Source organism: Artibeus jamaicensis, unplaced genomic scaffold (genome assembly GCF_021234435.1).
Source record: "Artibeus jamaicensis isolate MK-2021 breed Jamaican fruit bat unplaced genomic scaffold, CSHL_Jam_final contig_793, whole genome shotgun sequence".
In the NCBI taxonomy this organism is placed as follows: domain Eukaryota; kingdom Metazoa; phylum Chordata; class Mammalia; order Chiroptera; family Phyllostomidae; genus Artibeus; species Artibeus jamaicensis.
Genome location: NW_026521975.1, coordinates 11,886,676 through 11,905,468, shown reverse-complemented (window position 1 = coordinate 11,905,468; position 18,793 = coordinate 11,886,676). Strand labels below are relative to the sequence as shown.

The window sequence follows — 18,793 nt, the reverse complement described above, 5'->3', positions numbered from 1 at the left end:
ATGGATTAGTGGGAGGAAAAAGGCCATCAAATAAATCTTGATCCTTATCTCACAAGAGGTAATTTATCTCACAAAAATCAATCCCAAACATACTATTCCAAACAGACTATTCACCTAAATGGGAGAAGAAAACAAAAAGAAGCTTCTAGAACAAAGGAAAATATCTTCATGACCTTGGAGTACACACAGAATTCTTAAACAGGACATACAAACACCAACCAAAAGAAAAAGACTTATAAATCAAACTGCATTAACACTGATTTGTTCATCAAAAAAGGAGACAAATCAGAGTAGAAAAGATAACTGCAACACACACACATGCACACAAATATAGATATATACGAGGTCTGTCAGGAAAAGATCCAATCACTGTTAATATAATGAGAAGGCTTTGTATGATACTGATGTAACCTGGCAGCCAAGGAGAGTGGACTGGAATGCACATGTGTGAACAATGACAACTTCACTGTACTAGTCAGTGGGGGTGGTAGATGTCGTTCAGTGAGCATGTGTGCTGTGTGGCCATCCATTCAAAATGGCTGAGCAAGTAGAGCAACAAATCTGCATCAAATCTTATGTAAGCTTCAACATTTCTCTGCAGTAACTATTCAGCTAATTCAGAAGGCCACAGGCTAAGGGCAACTGGTGCTTTGCAGCTTTATCACAAAAATGTGCCCACTTGTGCATCACATCTCGTGTAGTTTTCTGCCAAAACATCAAGTCACCCAGGTGACTCAGTCCCCCTAAGGTCCAGATTTGGTGCCCTGCAACCCCTGGCTTTTCCCAAACTTAAAATCACCTTTGAAAGGGAAGAAATTTCAGACTGTCGATGAGACTCAGAAAAATACAATAGGGCAGCTGATGGAGAATGGGAGAACTGTGTGAGGTCCCAAGATGCCTACTTTGAAGGGGACTGAGGCATCACTGTCCTATGTACAATGTTTCTTGTATCTTCTTCAATAAATGCCTCTATTTCTTAATATTGCACGGCTGGATACTTTCTGGACAGACCTCATACAAGCATGATCCTTTCACCATTATTTCATTCAAACAAATCTAGTAATAATGTAAATATCCATCAATAGGGGAGTGGTTAAATAAGGTACATCATTAATCAGTCATTAAAATAAATAAGCCAGTTTATATGTAGTAAAATGGAAATTTGTTACTAAATAACGCAAATTCAAAAGCACACAAATACCATTACCTAATATTTGTAAAGCAAAATGTATTACTTTCAGAAGACATATATTATAATTATGAAACATTATATGGAAATACACACACATACTGTTTATAAATGTAAAATTCCCATAAGAATATCAATATTAATCGCTATTACTTTGGAAGTAGAGTAGGCAAGTGTTGGAAACAGGAACTTTGACTTTGTTCTCTTCTATACTGTGTTTTACAATGACTTATGTAGTCCTTTTAAGATAAACTACATCATATTATTATGAAAAAACCAAAGTAGACATCTCTGAGACAGCTAGTTAGGTTGAGTCTTATCATAGCCTTTTCCATAATGGTTTGCACTCATGAACTATTAGAGGGTGTATCTCTCCTTCAGTACTACTGTCTGACAATTCCACATCAACTGTCAGACAGGACTATATTAAAAGTGCTAGGAAACTGACTATGCTATTATTCATATACAAAGAAATCGTCCATTGACAATTTATGTCCCCGTAAAGTAAAATACACTCAGTCATGGGAGGGCACTGAAAAGCAGACCATTCTGGCTTCGCTCCCTAAAACAATCCACTAGAAGAGATACTTTGATTCATCTACTTACCGGGTAGGTTGAAATCAACTAATAATAAGCAGTAACATGACTCTCACCAGGAATAACTATAAAAGCAGAATTCCTCATTCCATGTTTTCTGTTCAAATATGACCACTTTGTAAGAACCACATAGTATATGAGTAAAATCTTGTTTAAAGAAAAAACTGGAATTGATATAAATTACCATCTATTCACATTAAAATGAGTTCAAGTGATAAATTTATTTTTGAAAGAGGTATCCATCCAAAGAGTATGCTGTAGTATAAAATATTTGAAGGGAGGGGAGAGCTTCTTAAACATGCAGCCCCAATAAAATCCAGTATAATCACTTCAAAAGATAAGAATCCTACTGATAATGAACACAAAACTCTTCTGAATCCCTCAAATGAACTTTAACAGAAATGCAATGATAATAAGAATTAGCTACAATAATAAAAGACTTTGTTAGAAAAGTATATAATGTAATGGGGATACCAATTAGGGAGGCAAAGAGAGGAAGAAACCTATTTCAGTAATGACTACTTAAGCAGATAAATACAAAGGCAAACAGATCTGTCACCTTCCAGGATAACTAGGAAAAATCATTTGTAACCGATAAATGCAGTCCAACTCTGCAATAAACCAGAGTACAAAGTATGTGGCAAAAAACATTAAAAAAAAATAAGTACTTTAAAACCACTGAAATGGGTAAAATGACTTTTTTTAATGGGAGGGAAATTGTCATCCATTATGAATATACACTCTAATTCCTAGAATTAGGTTTTTATTAAATGGATGAAAACAGGTATTTGGGAAAATATCTACAATCCTTAAATGTAACACAAAATTTGAGGAAATCTAAAATTTAAAAACAAAACAGAGGTCTTATACAAATGGCCAAATACATTTTGAGTTTCCTAGGCCATTAAACAAAATAATCATAAAAGTATCTTAATAAAAAGCTATATCTACACTGAAGTACATTTTTTAGGACTTATAAATACCTGAAATACTTTACATTTTATTATATCAATATGACTAAAACATACTTTTTTTTAATTTTATTTATGGATTTTTAGAAAGAGAAAAGGGAGGGAGGGAAGGAGGCAGAGGAAGGCAGGGAGAGAGAGAAACGCTGATGTGTGTCTCACTCACTGATGCATTCACTGGTTGATTCTTGTATGTGCCCTGACCCACACACAACCTTGGCATATCAAGATGATGCACTAACCAACTGAGCTAGCTGGCCAGGGTAAAACATGATGTTTTTGTAGCTCCTAAATTATAAAATCCTTATACTACCATGATACAAGCCAACAGTTTTCTAGAAAACAAATGTGGCATATATCATTATGAATTGCAATTTGTTTCATTTTGCCAATAAATATATGTCTTAACTCTTCAACATGCTTGCCATCAACTTAGAAAAATAAAGACCATAAAGAGTTATGATTTTCCAATTCCTCCTGAATGGATACAAGAATAAAAAGAATAAATCGAATTTTTTTTCAAATTCCTGAAATAAATTTAATTTCTGAGTTGAGAAGCTTGCTAACACACCGCTACCCAATAAAACTTTCAGAATATCTTTTCTCATGCCTGTTATGTTCTAGCATAAAGCAATGTTACACAAATCCTAAATTCCGCCCATCTGGTATACATTAACTTTTCATAATTCCTTCTCAGAATCAACTGAAACTCATCATTATCAGTTAGGAGGAACAGGATTTAATGACAGATTATCCATAAATATGGAATATCAAGCATACGTTGGAGAAATATGATTGGAAGAACAGAGAGGTGACAAAAGTTCAAACATGACGGTGGGAAAAAGAGCGGGTGACAAGTCACACAGCCCGGCCGGGCGCTGTCTGCTGGGGTGTCACCCTGTGCGCCACAAAGGCTGCAAGTTCAACCCCAGCCAGGGAGCATACAGGAGACAATCAACAGATTTCTCTTCTCTCTCTCCTTTCCCCTTTCTCTAAAATAAATAAAATATATCCTCAGGTGAGGATTTAAAAAACAAGCAGTAAGATCCTATGCATGTTATTCAAATAAAAAAAGCACATAAGTACATATACTAAAATGTTAGGAGTGACTATATCTGCTGGTAGGATTATGATAGGTATGTGTCCTGGCGATAGGAACATCTATAACCTACACATGAATGTTCATAGTAGCTTTATTTGTAAATACCCAAAATGTGGAAACAACTAAAATGTCCTCAATAAGGGAATGGTTAAAATGTGGTTCATCCATAGCATGGAATACCACTCTGTAATAAAAAGGAAGAAATTATGAATACACAACAATTCAGATGGCTCTCATGGGCATTACGTTAAGTGAAGAAAGTCAGCCTCAAAAGGTCAAGTACTACAGGATTCCACTGATACAACATTCTCAAAGTGACTCAGTTACAGAGATGAAAATGAGGGCTGGGACAGCCAGGGGTCAGGACGGGTGGGGGAAGGGTATGACTGCAAAGGGACAGCACACAGAGCACAGAGGGCACTCGCTGTGATGAGTTAGCTCTGTGTCTCGACTGCTGTGGTGGCTACACCCCCCCCCCCCCGGCATGTGTGACAAAGCACAGAAAACTGGACACATTGTAGCAATGGCAACTTCCTGATTCTGAGATTGTACTACAGTCATACAAAATGTAACCACTAAGGGAAACTCGGCAAAGAGTACATGGGATCTCCCTACAGTATTTTTATCCATTTAGTCGTTATGAGCCACTCACTGCTAAAGCTGGAGCACAACACGGTATCAGATTCCAGGCAAGATAAAAGAGGGCATCTGCAGGGCTGCCAAAGAGGGATGCCAAGAGTGTAAGCGGAGTGACAAGGTTCCCTTCATACAAGAGCAACTCAGCATGAAGTGTCAGAGCCAAAGGAGCATAATGAGGGTCCATGCTAAGAGGGAAGGGCAGCCTCGAACAAGGTTCGGAAGCTTAGTGAGGTGAGGAAGATATCAAAAGAGTGGGCATGGACCAGCACAGTGTATAAAGTGGGCTGGCTACATGCAAGGGGAGAAAGGCAACTATATGTAGGGGCCAGGGGTGGCATGCTCTGCCATGAAGTATAGGGACCTGGACAGTGAAGTGGGCATCTGAGTGGGAAGGAAGTAATGAGGGCCAGATCAAATAAGTAAACATATGAAAGATATCAAAAGTCAGGCTTTTCACTAAGAAGGGCGTTAAAAATATGGAAGTGAGAAAATTAAAATGTACTCTGTGGTAATGGACTCTGACTGGAGGTTATCAGTGTGAACTCATGGTTTTTAATACTAATATATATGGAGATAATTATAGCTATCAATGGATGTACACACACACATATAAATGCATATTATTACAAACATACATATATTCTTTAGCTTTGTCCACTGATGGTCTCGGAGAAGCAATACCCCAAAAGCAGCACACTGAGAACCCAGACTCTGGCTTCTAAAAACTACTGTCCACCACAATGAACTACAAAAGCTCCTCAGAGAAATGACTGATTCCAGGATTGAAGAAAAAAAAAAAGCCAGGAAAAATAAACATAAGCATAGAAACCCTGTGACAGAAGGAAAGTAAATACTCAAAGATTGATAGAGCACATGAAAGAACACAGAAGCCAAGCTGAAGAGGCTCCAACTGGCCAAATCCTCAACCAAGCATTAATAATATAGATTTTAACCCAGGGAATAAAATAAAACTAAGTCCATGTTGACACAAATAAATAAATGAATAAATTAAAAAGTGTGATGAGGAGAACTAAGGGGGGTGGAAATGGGAGGGAGGTGGGGAGCAAGGGGCGGGGGAGGCTGGGATGGGAGAAATAGACAAAAAAACTGTACTTGAAAAATAACTACATAAAATTTTTTTAAAAAAGTGTAATGAGGAATGAGATTAACTTTACAGTGGGAAAATCTGGCAGACATCACCTTTGTCAACTGATCAGAGTAAACCACCACCAGAACAGGCCAAATAAAACTCATGTGTCACACAATGCCATGGGGAGAGAATGCTGCATCACTTTTTGTGATATCCCTGCCTAAGATGTTAACTTAAATCTTATTGAAACAGAGTATCAGATAAACTGAGAAACATTCTACAAAATAAATGGTTGTTAATTTTCCAGTATTACAACAATAAAAAACTAACTCAGACTAAGAAAACTGAAGAGACATGACAATGAATGCAACATCAAGTTTAAACTGGGTGTTTCTGCAAACAAACTTTAATTGTTGGAAAACAAGTAAGACAGTGAAATACTACCTGGCCATAAAAAACATGGAAATGTCACCCTTTGTGACAGCATGGGTGGACCTGGAGAACATTATGCTATGGGAAATGAGCCAGTCAGAGAAAGATGAGTACCGTACAATTTCACTCATATGTGGAATCTGATGAACAAATTGAACAGGCAAAACAGACTCATAGATGGAGAATGTGTGGACATCTGTGGGGGGAGTTGGGTGCTGGGTGAGGGTATGTATGGAGGGATCAAACGAAAAAGACAAATAAAGAGAGAGACCCGGTGGACACAGACAACAGCTTGGTGACTGCCAGGGGACGGGAGCGGAAGGGAGTCAAGGAGGGCATTGGGAGAATAAATGGTGATGGACGGAGCCTCGACTTTGGGGTGATAAAACACCCAATACAGTATACAGATGATGTGCTGTAGAACTGTGCACCTGAAACTCATGTAATTTTGAAAACCAGTGTCACCCCAATAAGTTCAATAAAAAGGAAAAGAAAGAAAACAAATAAGGATGTACAAGTGGAAGATCACAAGCAGTCAATTTGACCTACTTGATTTACAAAATAACCAATCCAAGGGCAGCCAGAATGTACATTCTCTTCAAATAAATAAAGACTACTGCCCTGGCTGGTGTGGCTCAGGGGACTGAGTGCAGGCCCAGAACCAAAGGATCACCAGTTAGATTCCCAGTCAGGGCACATGCCTGCACTGAGGGCCAGATCCCTAGCAGGGGGCGTGTCAGATGCAACCAAACGTTGATGCTTCCTTCCCTCTTTCTCCCTTCCTTCCCTGCTCTAAAAATAAATAAATAAATCTTTTTTTAAAAAAAAGAAAGAAAAGAATATTCACTGCCCTGGCCAGGTGGCTAAGTTGGTTGGAGTGTCGCCCCATATACCAAAAAATGTAGCAGGTTCAATCCCTGGTTGGGGTGTGTATAAGAGGCAACTGATGGATGTTTCTCTCTCACATCGATGTTTCTCACACTCTCTCCCCCCTTCCTCTCTCTCTAAAAACAAACAAAAAAAGTCAGTAAATATATCTGTGGGTGAGGCTTAAAAACATTGGTGTTCACCAACTAATCATATATTGGGCCCTAATGCATGTCTCAATAAGTTTAAAAAGACTGAAATTATACAATGTATAATTCTCTCAAATTGTATCCTCTCAAATACAATGATTTAAATATCAATGACAAAAAGATATCTGAAAAATAACAAAATATTCAGAAATTGAGTAAAACAATTCTAATGAATTCACAGGTCAAAAAGAAATCACAAAGATCCAGCCAAGATGAAGGTACAGGTATATATACTTTGCCTCCTCACATAGAGCCAAAAGAAGGACAACAATTTAAAAACGAAACACAGTCAGAACTGCCAGAAAATCAAACTGTATGGAAGTCCAACAACCAAGGAGCTAAGGAAGAAACAGTCACCCAGACCTGTGGGAGGGGCAGAGAGGACACGCAGCGAGGTAGCAGTTGCACAGCCTGGCAGGCGAGAAGGCTGGCAGCCCCACACCTTTGTGCAGATAAACCAGGAGGAACAACTGGGGAGCAAGACGGACTGCGCAACCCAGAGTTCCAGCGTGGGACAAGAAGCCTCAAAACCTCGAGCTGTAAAAACCTGTGGGGTTGCAGCAGTGGGAGAAACTCCCAGCCTCACAGGAGAGTTCACTGGAGAGACCCACAGAATCCTAGAACATACACAAGCCCTCCTACCTGGGAATCAGCACCAGAAGGGCGCAAATTGCTTGTGTGTAGTGGTGGAAGTGACTGAAAGCCGGCCAAGAGCCGAGCAAGCGGCATTGTTCCCTCTCAGACCCCTCCCCCACATACCGCACCACAACGCAGTGACGTGAGTTGCCCTGCCCTGCCCTGGCAAATACCTAAGGCTTTGCCCCGGCCAACTTACAGTTCGCTTTTTTAAATTAGACCAGGCTCCTGAGACTGAATCAAAGCAGCTCTACCTAATACATAGAAACAAAAACAGAGAGGCTGCCAAAATGAGGAGACAAAGAAACATGGCCAAATGAAAGAACAGATCAACACTCCAGAAAAAGAGTTAAGTGAAATGGAGATAAGATGCAGAATTCGAAACACTGGTTATCAGGATGCTCAAGGAACTCACCGGGCACTAAAACAGCACAAAAAAGACCCAGGCAGAAATGAAGGTTACTCTAAGTAACGTCAAGAAAAATTTACAGGGAATCAGCAGTAGAGTGGATGAAGCCAAGAATCAAATCAATGTTTTGGAACATAAAGAAGAAAAAGACACTAAATCAGAACAGCATGAAGAAAAAAGAATCCCCCAAAACAAGAATAGGGTAAGGAGTGGCTGAGACTACTTCAAAAGTACCAACTTGAATCAAAAGGGTGCTGGTAAGAGAAGAGAAAGAAACTGAAAACTTATTTGAAAAAATAATAAAAGAAAACTTTCCTAATTTGGTGAAGTAAATAGACATAAAACTCCGGGAAGCACAGAAAGTCCCAGACAAGATGGATGCAAAGAGGAACACACCAAGACACATCATAATTAAAATGCCAAAGGTTAAAGATAAAGAGAGAATACTAAAAGCAGCAAGAGAAAAGCAGAGAGTTAACTACCAAAGAGTTCCCACAGGACTGTCAACTGATTTCTCAAAAGAAACTTTACAGGCTAGAAGCAACTGGCAAGAAGTATTCTAAGTCATGAAAGGCAAGGACCTACATCCAAGATTACTCTATCCAGCAAAGCTATCATTTAGAATGGAAGGGCAGATAAAATGCTTCCCAGATAAGGTCAAGTTAAAGGAGTTCATCATCACCAAGTCATTATTATATGGAATGTTAAATGGACTTACTAAGAAAAAGAAGATCAAAAGTATGAGCATTAAATTGGCACTAAATTCAAAACTATGAACAACTAAATCTAAAAAACAAACTAAGCAAACCCACAGAACAGGAACTGAATCATAAATATAGAGATCACTTGGAGAGTTTGTAGTTAGAAGGGGGGAGAAGGGAAAATGGGAGAAAAGATACAGGGATTAAGAAATACAAATTGGTAAATACAAAATAGACAGTGGGATGTGAAGAACACAATAGGAAATAGAGCAGCCAAAGAACTTATATGCATGACCCATGGACATGTACTAAGGCAGGGGGGATTGCCAGAGGGAGTGGGGAATACTGGGTGGAGGGGGACTAAGGGGGGAAAACTGGGACAACTGCTACCACGCATAGGATGCAGCTAAGAAAAACTTTTCCACAAAGAAAGCACTACCCCAGATTACCATTACTGGTAAATACCTATCAAGTATCTAAGGTAGAAATAATACCAATCTTACACAAATACTTTCAGAACAGAGGATGACATACTCTTAAACCATTTATATTTAGGCCAGGAAACTGAAAACAAAGATATTACAGGAAAATAAAACTATTATCCCTCATAAACATACACAGAAAAATTCTTTGAAAAGATTAGTAAACTGAACCCAACAACATAAAAAAGGATGACATATCATGAGCAAGATCAGTTTATCCCAGGAATGCAAAGTTGATTTAATAATTGAAAATCAATGTAATTCACTCTATTAAGATAATAAGGAAACAAAAAATAAAATGATCATCTAATACATGAAGAGAAAGCACTTAATGAAGTTATACGCCCATTCATTTATTTTCTAAATTTTCAACAAACTAGAAAGAAAAATTCAATCTAATAAAAATCATCAATAAAAAAACCTCGAGCTAAAATAATTCTTAACAATAAAAAAACTGAATGCAGTCCCCTAAAGATCAGGAACAAGGGAAAGATGCCCAGTCTTACCACTTCCATTCAACACTGTACCAGAGGCCCTAGTCACTGCTGTAAGGAAGGAAGTGTAAAAGACACAAAGATTAAAAAGGAAGATGTAAAATGCATCAACAATACAGTGAAGACACTATGACCATGATTAAACCTAAATAACTATTAAAACTAGTAAGTACATGTAACAAGGTCACAGAGTATGTAGTCAACATAAAAAGAAGCAACTGCATTTCTATACACTAGTCACAAGCAATTAGACATTAAAATTTTTTAATGCCATTTATAATCGTATCCAAAAAATGAAATAATATTAGAGTAAATTTAAGAAAATATATCTAATAATTTTATACTGAAAACTACAAAACAATGCTTAAATAAATGTAACAATAAATCATGTCCCTGAATTGAAAGCCACTACTGTTTAAATGTTGATTTATTTATTGATTGATTGATTTTTATTTTTATTTATTTTTTTTTTTTGAGAGAGGGGAAGGGAAGGAGAAAGAGAGGGAGAGAAACATCAATGTGTGGTTGCCTCTCATGTGTCCCCTACTGGGGACCTGGCCTGCAACCCAGGTATGTGCCCCAGCTGGGAATTGAACCAGCGACCCTTTGCGTCACAGGCCTGCGCTCAATCCACTGAGCCACACCAGCCAGGGCTGATTTTAATCAAGTCAATATATAGAATCAATGCAATCCCAATAAAAACCTAACTGGTTCTAAAGAAACTGAAAGGCTGACTCTATATATTTTCATATGAAAATGCAAATGACCTAGAATAGTCACAGCCATCCTGCAAAAAAAATAACAACATCAACTCTGGTGGTGTGGCTCAGTTGGAACACTGTCCTGTAAACCGAAAGGTCGTGGGTTCGATTCTTGGTCAGGGCCCGTGCCTACGCTGCAGGTTAGTTGGGGCGCCAAGTGAGAGGTAACCAATCGATGTTTCACTTTCATATCAATGTTTCTCGCCCTCCCTTCCCTTCTCTCTAAAATCAGTAAGCGTAACCTTATGTGAGGATTAAAAAGAGTAACAAAAATTGGAGGACTATACTATCTGATTTTGATATTTATTATAAAAGATATAGCAATGAGGATCATGTAATACCAATGCAAAGACAGGTATTAGATCAGTCAAATAAAATGAAAACACACAAAAAAATGGTTAACTTCTATAAAAATGTACCCAAAAGAAATGAGAAAAGACATGTACAAGAATGTTCATAGCAGTTTTTTCATAAAGTTTGAAAACACGAACATCCATAAAAAGAATACACAAAATTTAGGATAAAACAATACAGTATTAACCAACATTAAAAATATATTGCTGATACACTCAACCAGCATGGATAAACTGCAAAAACACGTGAGCAAAAGAAGCCAGAACAAGAATTATATGAGTCCATTTACATGAAGTTCTCAAGGGACAACTCTAACCTATGGTGGAAAAAAAAATCAAAACAATTGCTGTGGAGGGGACTGATCAGGATAAAACACAGAAATCTTCTAAGATGACAAAAGTATTCTTTAGCTTGATGGGCTATGGGTTATACAAGTTCATGCAGCTGTCAAAAGTCTAAAGTGTAACTCAGGATCTGAGAGCATCCCACTTTAAACTTTTCATCAGTTACAAATATATATATGTATTTTCACTCAAAAAAATATTTAATTGCCTACCATAGCCTAGGTATTGACAAGTTAAAAGACAGGCTCCAGAAAAGAGTCCTCAGATAGTTTTGCAAGCACAAAAAAGCAAAGTAAGTTAGTTACCATAATGAAACGCACATAAGGAAGAAAGCTTTTAAACTTACTTTTTTATGTGAAGTGAAATATGGTACAATGTCAAACAAAGAATAGTACAGATACATGCAACATTTACAGGAGTAATAGAAAAAATAACAGTGGACCTGGACAACTAAAGTAATCTGGTATGCTTAAAGGATGAGTGAGGAAAGGAGCTTAAAAAACTAAGTAAGGAGCTGGGTAAGATGAAACCTTATTTGAAGGCTCTTTCAGCCCGTGTAAAAGGGTACATTTTAGCTGTTGGGAAACAAGAAATCTCTGAAATAGTTTTAGTAGGGGAGTTAGAATTAAAATTCTCATTTTGGAAAGATTGCTACAGAAACTTTATGAAATATAGATTAAACAAGGCCCAGGCTTCAGTCAGTCCAATAAAAAGGCTATTTTAACGTACTGACTAATTCACCCAACAACCGCTGAGCACACATTCTTCTCATGATCACATGGAGCATTCACTACATTCATAAAACACACCTTAACAAATCTAGAAGACTAGAAAACACACTATATAGGCTCTCAAAACCACAGTGAATTAAACTAGAAATCATCACAGAAAAACAGCTGGAAGATCCCAAAATACTTGGAGATTAAACAACACACTTCTAAATAACATATGTATCAAATAAAAAACCTCAGAAGAGGGTTTTATTAATTTGACCTCTAAGACAAAGGAAGCAAAAACAAAACTAAATAAATGTGACTATATCAAACTATAAAAAGCTTCTGCACAGGAAAAGACTGTCAAAAACAAAAAGGCAATCAACTGAATGGGAGAAGATTGCAAACAACAGCTCGGACAAGGGGTTAAGAGCCAAAATATACACAACTCAACACCAGACAAACAGACAATCCAATTAAAAACTTGGGAGATGACCTGAACAGACACTTCTCCCAAGAACTAATACAAATGGCCAACAGGCATGTGAAAAAATCCTCAGGTCTACGGCCATACCATCCTGAACATGCCTGATCTCGTTTGAAAAAATGCTCGACTTCACCAGCTATTAGGGCAATGCAAGTCAAAACCACAATGAGATAACACCTCACAACTGTCAGAATGGCTACACTCAACACTACAGGTAAAAAGTGTTGGAGAGGTTGTGGAGAAAAAGGAACCCTCACTGATACAGCAACTGAGGAAAACAGTATGGTTTCCTCAAAAAAATTAAGAATGGAGTTACCTATGTATGACCCAGCAACCCCTCTTTTGGGTATCTATCCAAAATAATTGAAAACACTTATTCGTAAAGATTTATGTGCCCCTATGTTCACTGCAGCATTACTCACAGTGGCCAAGACATGGAGACAGGCAAAGTGCCCTTGATAGAGGACTGGATGAAGACACTGGGCGCACGCACACTATGGACCACTACTCAGCAGGAAGAGAAGATGAGACATGCCATGAACAACATGGACCTTGACAGTACCATGCTAAGCAAAGTAAGTCAGACAGAAAAAGTCGAGAACCATACGATTTCACTCATATGTGGGATATGAAACTGAAAACAATTGAACAAGACAGACAAACAAACTCACAGACACAGACAACAGTATGGTGGTTACCAAAGGGGGAGGCGATGGCAAAGAGGCAGTGAAGGGTAAGTGGAGTCAAACATATGGTGGTTTGGGGTAGTAAACACACAATGCAACATACAGATCACATATCATAGGAAGGTACACTTGAAACCTATATAATCTTATTAACCAATGTCACCCCAATAAGTTTAATTTAAAAAAGAAATCTCAGGAGAAATTAAGATACACAGAACAAAATGAAAATAAAACTTATCAAAATTTGTGGGACACAGTGAAAGCAATGCTTAGAGAGAAATTTATTCTATTGATGTGAGAGAGAGAGAGAGATGAAGGGAGGGATAGAGCGGAGGGAGAGAGACTAAGGGAGGGAGGGGGAACACCAATTTGTTGTTCCACTTATTTTATGCATTCATTGGTAGAGTCTTGTATGTGCCATGACCAGGGAATGAACCTGCAAACTTGGCATATCAGGACACCGCTCTAACCAAGTGAGCTACCTGGCCAGTGTGGACATTTATGGCATTAAACTGCATAAATTAGGAAAGAAGATTTAAAATCAATCTTCTAACCTTCCATTTTAGAAAGCCAGGGAGAAAAAGAGCAAATTAAGTCCAAAATAACAGGAAAGAAACAAAAATTATAGCACAAATCAATGAAACTCAAAACTGGAAATCAATAGTGAAAATCGACAGTTGGCTCTTTCTAAATATCAATGAAGTCAGTAAGCCTCTGCTGGGGAAATGGAAAACGGTTGTTCAATGGGTATAGAGATTCAGTTTTGCAAGAGGAAACAGTTCTACAGGTGTTTTACAACAATATGAATATACTAACAATACCTTACACTTAAAAATTGTATTTAAAAAAGGGCAGCTAGAGCCTAAACGGGCTAAGAGAAAAAAAGAGAACACATAAACAATATGCCACCACTACAGACTCCACGGAAAGTAAAAGGATAATAACGGAATACTAGGAACAACTCTATGCTCACAAATTTGATAGCCTAGATGAAACTGATCAATTTCTTGAAAGATGCAACCTGCCAAAACTCACACAAGAAAAAACAGACAAACTGAATAGGCCTGTATTTATAAAAGAAATCGAATCAGTAATCAGTAAACTTGCAACAAAGAAAATACCAGGCCATGTGAATTCTTCCGTAAATTCTACCAAACATTTAAGGAAGACATTATATCAGTTTTCTACAATCTCTTCCAGAAGACAAAAGCAGAGGGAATACTAACTCATTATAAATCCAGAATTGCTCTAATATCGAAATCAGACTAAGATATTTACAAAAAAAGAAAACTAGACCAATATATCTCATGACCATAGATGCAAAAATCCTCTACAAAATAAAATTGAATCCAATAATGTACAAAAATAATTATACGCCACGACCAAGTAGAATTTATTCTAGGTATGCAAGGCTGGTTCAACATTGAAAAATCAATTAACGTAACCCATCACATGAAGGTGCTAAAAAAGAAAAGGCTGCTGCAATGGGCTAGGTCAAAGTTGGTGAGCACGTGTATTAGAACACAACTATAAGCAGTTTTCTATTTTTTCACACCATGTGCCAATAACTGGAATATAAGAGAAAAGGAGACAAACTTCATGCTCCTACAGAGCCTGAAGAGACACAGAACAATGAACAAGCAACCACAAGCCCCCACAGCAGGAACTCCTCAAGACTGGAGAGAAGTGGCAGGGTGATGGTGTGAAGCACTAATTGGGTTAAAAGACAGGGGGGTGTGGGTGGAAGAGGGGAATATTACAGGCAGGATACATGGAGGTCATGAAGCAAAAGGAAAAGTACAGTATGTTAAATGTACTGAAACCAATCCAGGTTTAGTATCACGGAAAGAAAAGGATGACATGGTTGTGGTTTTGCTGGTTATCAGGTAAAAATGGGTATCTACAAAAGAATACCTTGGGTGATAAGCCATGATATCTGGCGTAAACAGAGAAGGCTGAGGGTCTGATATACGTGCAAAAGATAATTTAAAAAATAAAGAAGGCAGGAATTGCTGAGTTACAGAATTGGAAGAAAAACCCCTCAAGTGCATGTCTTTTTTCTAATTGTGCTCAAGGATCAATCTTTCTACCCATTCAAAAACACAGAAGTTAAAATACAGTATCTTTAGAAATCAGGCAGTTTAAATTTAACACACAGTAATCTTGATGAAGAAATAAATGTTATCCTGAAAAAGATAAGTTTCTAAAATGTATATAATAACAAACTTAATTTTGCCATTTCAAATGGAATTTTTCATTCTTTGGTGTATCTATTTAAAACACCCATTTGAGATCTTCATTTCTACGTTTCCACTCCTGATCTAGCTGTCCTTTTAGTTTGCTTTTGTTTTAGGTGTGGTTGTTAATAACTGTAAGTTTGCTGTCCTTGGGGAGAAGGTACAGAAAATAAGTAGCATAGACAGTAGATAGAAAATAGATGGGGGGGGGCCAAGAATAGTATGGGAAATATAGAATCTAAAGAACTTGAGACACGTGATCATAAACTAAAGGGGGGATAATGGTGGGGACGGGGGTAGGGTGGAGGGGAATGAAGGGGGGGAATAGAACAACTGTAATGGCATAATCAATAAAAAAAAAAATTAAAAAAACCCCACCCATTTGAACTATTTAGCCATCATTTTCTGAAATTTCTTCAATAACTTTCAGCATTAGTTAATACAAAATTATGTTCCTAACTATACATTTAATATTTTAAAAGGAGTTACTTACAGGGACATTAAGTGCATACTGTAGTCCTTGAGGGAGTCTTTCATGTGTTTCCATCTGCTCCTCATCATTTTTCACTGTCTCCTCATGGACCATGAGTTCGTCATGTGATATCATATCCTGTTGTCTCATCTCACTTTCTTGTAACACTTCATCTGCAGCAAGGATCTCCTGGTGGGGCAGACTTCGATCTTGAAGTACCGACTCCTGCAGGTCCCCGGACACAGTGGACTGGCCAGACACTCCACCCATTACAACCATTGCCCTGGAAGACTGCATTTCGTCTATGCCGCCACATTTAAGAAATAATCCTTCCAGTTTGTCGTCAATGTTCATGCTTAAGTATAACTGCCTAGAAAGACCAAGTTTGGCAACAAAGCATAATAAATTAGTTTTATATGTCTACTTGATAATCTTTTAATTAAATTATGAAAAGTACATAATTTAGTAGAAAAATTTCACTCATATAATTCAGTATTGCCTCCAATTTTTAAATACCCAGATAAGTTTCCATAATAGAGTAAAACACAAATTTTCCCTATTGTCTATAAGGCATACTCTAGTTTATTTTTATGAAAAATAAGCCTGACATTAAACAAATTAGAAAAAACGTATTTGTAACAGTCACAGGATTCACCTCCTTTAATAAATTAAAATATCTTAATATAAAAACAAATTCACTCATTAGGAAATAAACTGACAAAACATTATCAGGCAAATCATAAAGAAAACTTAGAAACAGTTTCTAAATACATAAAATAGTCAATTACAATAGCAATCAAAGAAGTGAATATTAAAACAAAGGTACCATAGTTCATCCACCAAACTGGTGATGACTCTTCAGAAATTAAGTCCCAAGTTGAAATGGTTAAAAAAAAACTTATCTACTGACAGTGGAAATGTAAATTAGTTCAACAATTTTCAAAGACAATTTGGTCTATATATCAAAAGTCATAAAAATGCTCATATTCTTTGAATCAGTGATTACACCTGCAGGAAACTATCCTGATGAAATCAGAAATACATACAAAGATATACATGAAAAATCACTGTAGTGTTTATGATAGTGAAAAGCTGCAAAGGTACTACATAGTCGACCAAAGAAACTGATTAAATATATTCATACATATGCTTAAAACTAGGCTATAGAGATGGTTGCACAACTCTGCAAAGTTACTAAAAATCACTGAATTATACACTTAAAACAGGTGAATTTTAATTTTATTGAACTTAAATTAGATCTCAATAAAGTTTTTTTAAGAAGAAAATCTGAATCGCTACCCTTGGGGGCTGCTGGAAGAAGGCAGGAAGAGGGGGAAGTGTGGGAGCTGACCATGTTTTTTCTTGAGTTGAATGATGGTAACACAGGTGTGCTCACTTTGTAAAATTTCAAGACATACATCTGTGATGTGTGCACATTTCTGTCATTTGTTATAGTATGTCAATAAAAAGTTAATCCATTGAGACAATAACATTCATATAGGCATAAAAATATTCTTTTTTATAGCATGTCAATAAAAAGTTAATCCATTGAGACAATAACATTCATATAGGCATAAAAAATATTCCTGAGTCCTGGCTGGTGGAGCTCAGCGGATTGAGTGTGGGCCCGCGAACTAAGTCAGGGTTTGCTTCCCAGTCAGGGCACATGCCTGGGTTGCAGGCCAGTTCCCAGCAGGGAATGCATGAGAGGCAACCATACACTGATGTTTCTCTCCCTCTCTCCTTCCCTTCCCCTCTAAAGATAAATAAATAAAAATCTTAAAAAAAAAAATTCCTGAAAAACACTTGAAAATTTGGGGAAATATCCCAATATAAAGGGATGTGTGTGTCTGTGTGAATGTGCATAGGTTTATCTAAAATGCTAACATATTAACATTACCACCGGATGGCAAAATTACAAATTTTTAACCATAATTATATTTCTAATTTGAAAACTTTCCATAGTAAAATTTTATTTTTTATTAATGTCTTTAAATTTGTTAAAATAAAAGTAGTATTTTTATTCCTAAGATAGTCTTAAATGCTTTAACATGATTAAATAAATAGGTAATGATAAAAACCAGACACTATTACATTATCTTATTTTCTCTATTATTATAGAAAAGGCAGGCAATTTTAAATCTGCCCTTCTAATTCTGGCTGCTATAGATTCATCTTCCATCATGTTACTCTAGGAACTAACCATATAAATTGAGGTTTTGGATTATGAAATCCAAAGACACAACATTTCAAAGAAGGTCAAAGGATTGGTACAAAGTTTGGTTTTTTAAACTGACTTGTATTAAGACTCTGTGAAACAAAGATACATAACCAACCCAAGGAGTAGGGCCTACAACTGGTAAATGCGTTGATTATGTTTCCGTTTAGTCATCTCTTTCCCAAATCTACCAGGTAGGCAATGGTCACGAACTTGATCACAGCTTCCAGAAATAAAATGAGTGATCAGTTAAATTCAAATACGCCACTAAAATATAAACACTATTTCTTTTACTAAGGCTTTTATCTAGGGAGAAACCCTTACTTAAACAGCTCAAAAACCATATAAACAGAGAAGTAAACAAAATAAAAATGTAACTCATACTTTCCCCTAGTACCAGGTATTCTCAGCCCAGAAGACATAGGACAAAGAACCAAGAATCCAATTTGACTTTTTAAAATCTCTAAATAGCAAAACAAAACCTAGAAGACAAAGATTTTAAATATGCACCAATAACTGTTCTCTCCAAATATTCTATTTCTCACATTCCTTAGAAAATAAACTATTGTATGACTAAGTGAAACTTAAATGTTTTAGGGCTAAAATTTGCTTATTCCGTACATTCTTTGGAAATCCTTACCAAATAAATTATATTCCTCTAATCTACTTACTGTTTTATTAAAGAATTTAGAAAACCCCTAACTGA

General features: G+C 36.9%; 1 protein-coding gene across 10 annotated transcripts in view; it reads right to left on the bottom strand.

Moving 5' to 3' along the window:
• ZNF148 (zinc finger protein 148) overlaps positions 1-18,793 on the bottom strand; it is a 128,635-nt gene that overhangs the window by 46,048 nt on the left and 63,794 nt on the right. For all 10 annotated transcript variants that reach the window (XM_037132036.2, XM_037132079.2, XM_037132066.2 and 7 more), the window contains one exon: positions 15,891-16,239. In XM_037132036.2, the coding sequence (XP_036987931.1) occupies positions 15,891-16,223 (333 nt within the window). In that variant the 5' untranslated portion in view covers positions 16,224-16,239. The remainder of the gene's footprint in view (positions 1-15,890; positions 16,240-18,793) is intronic.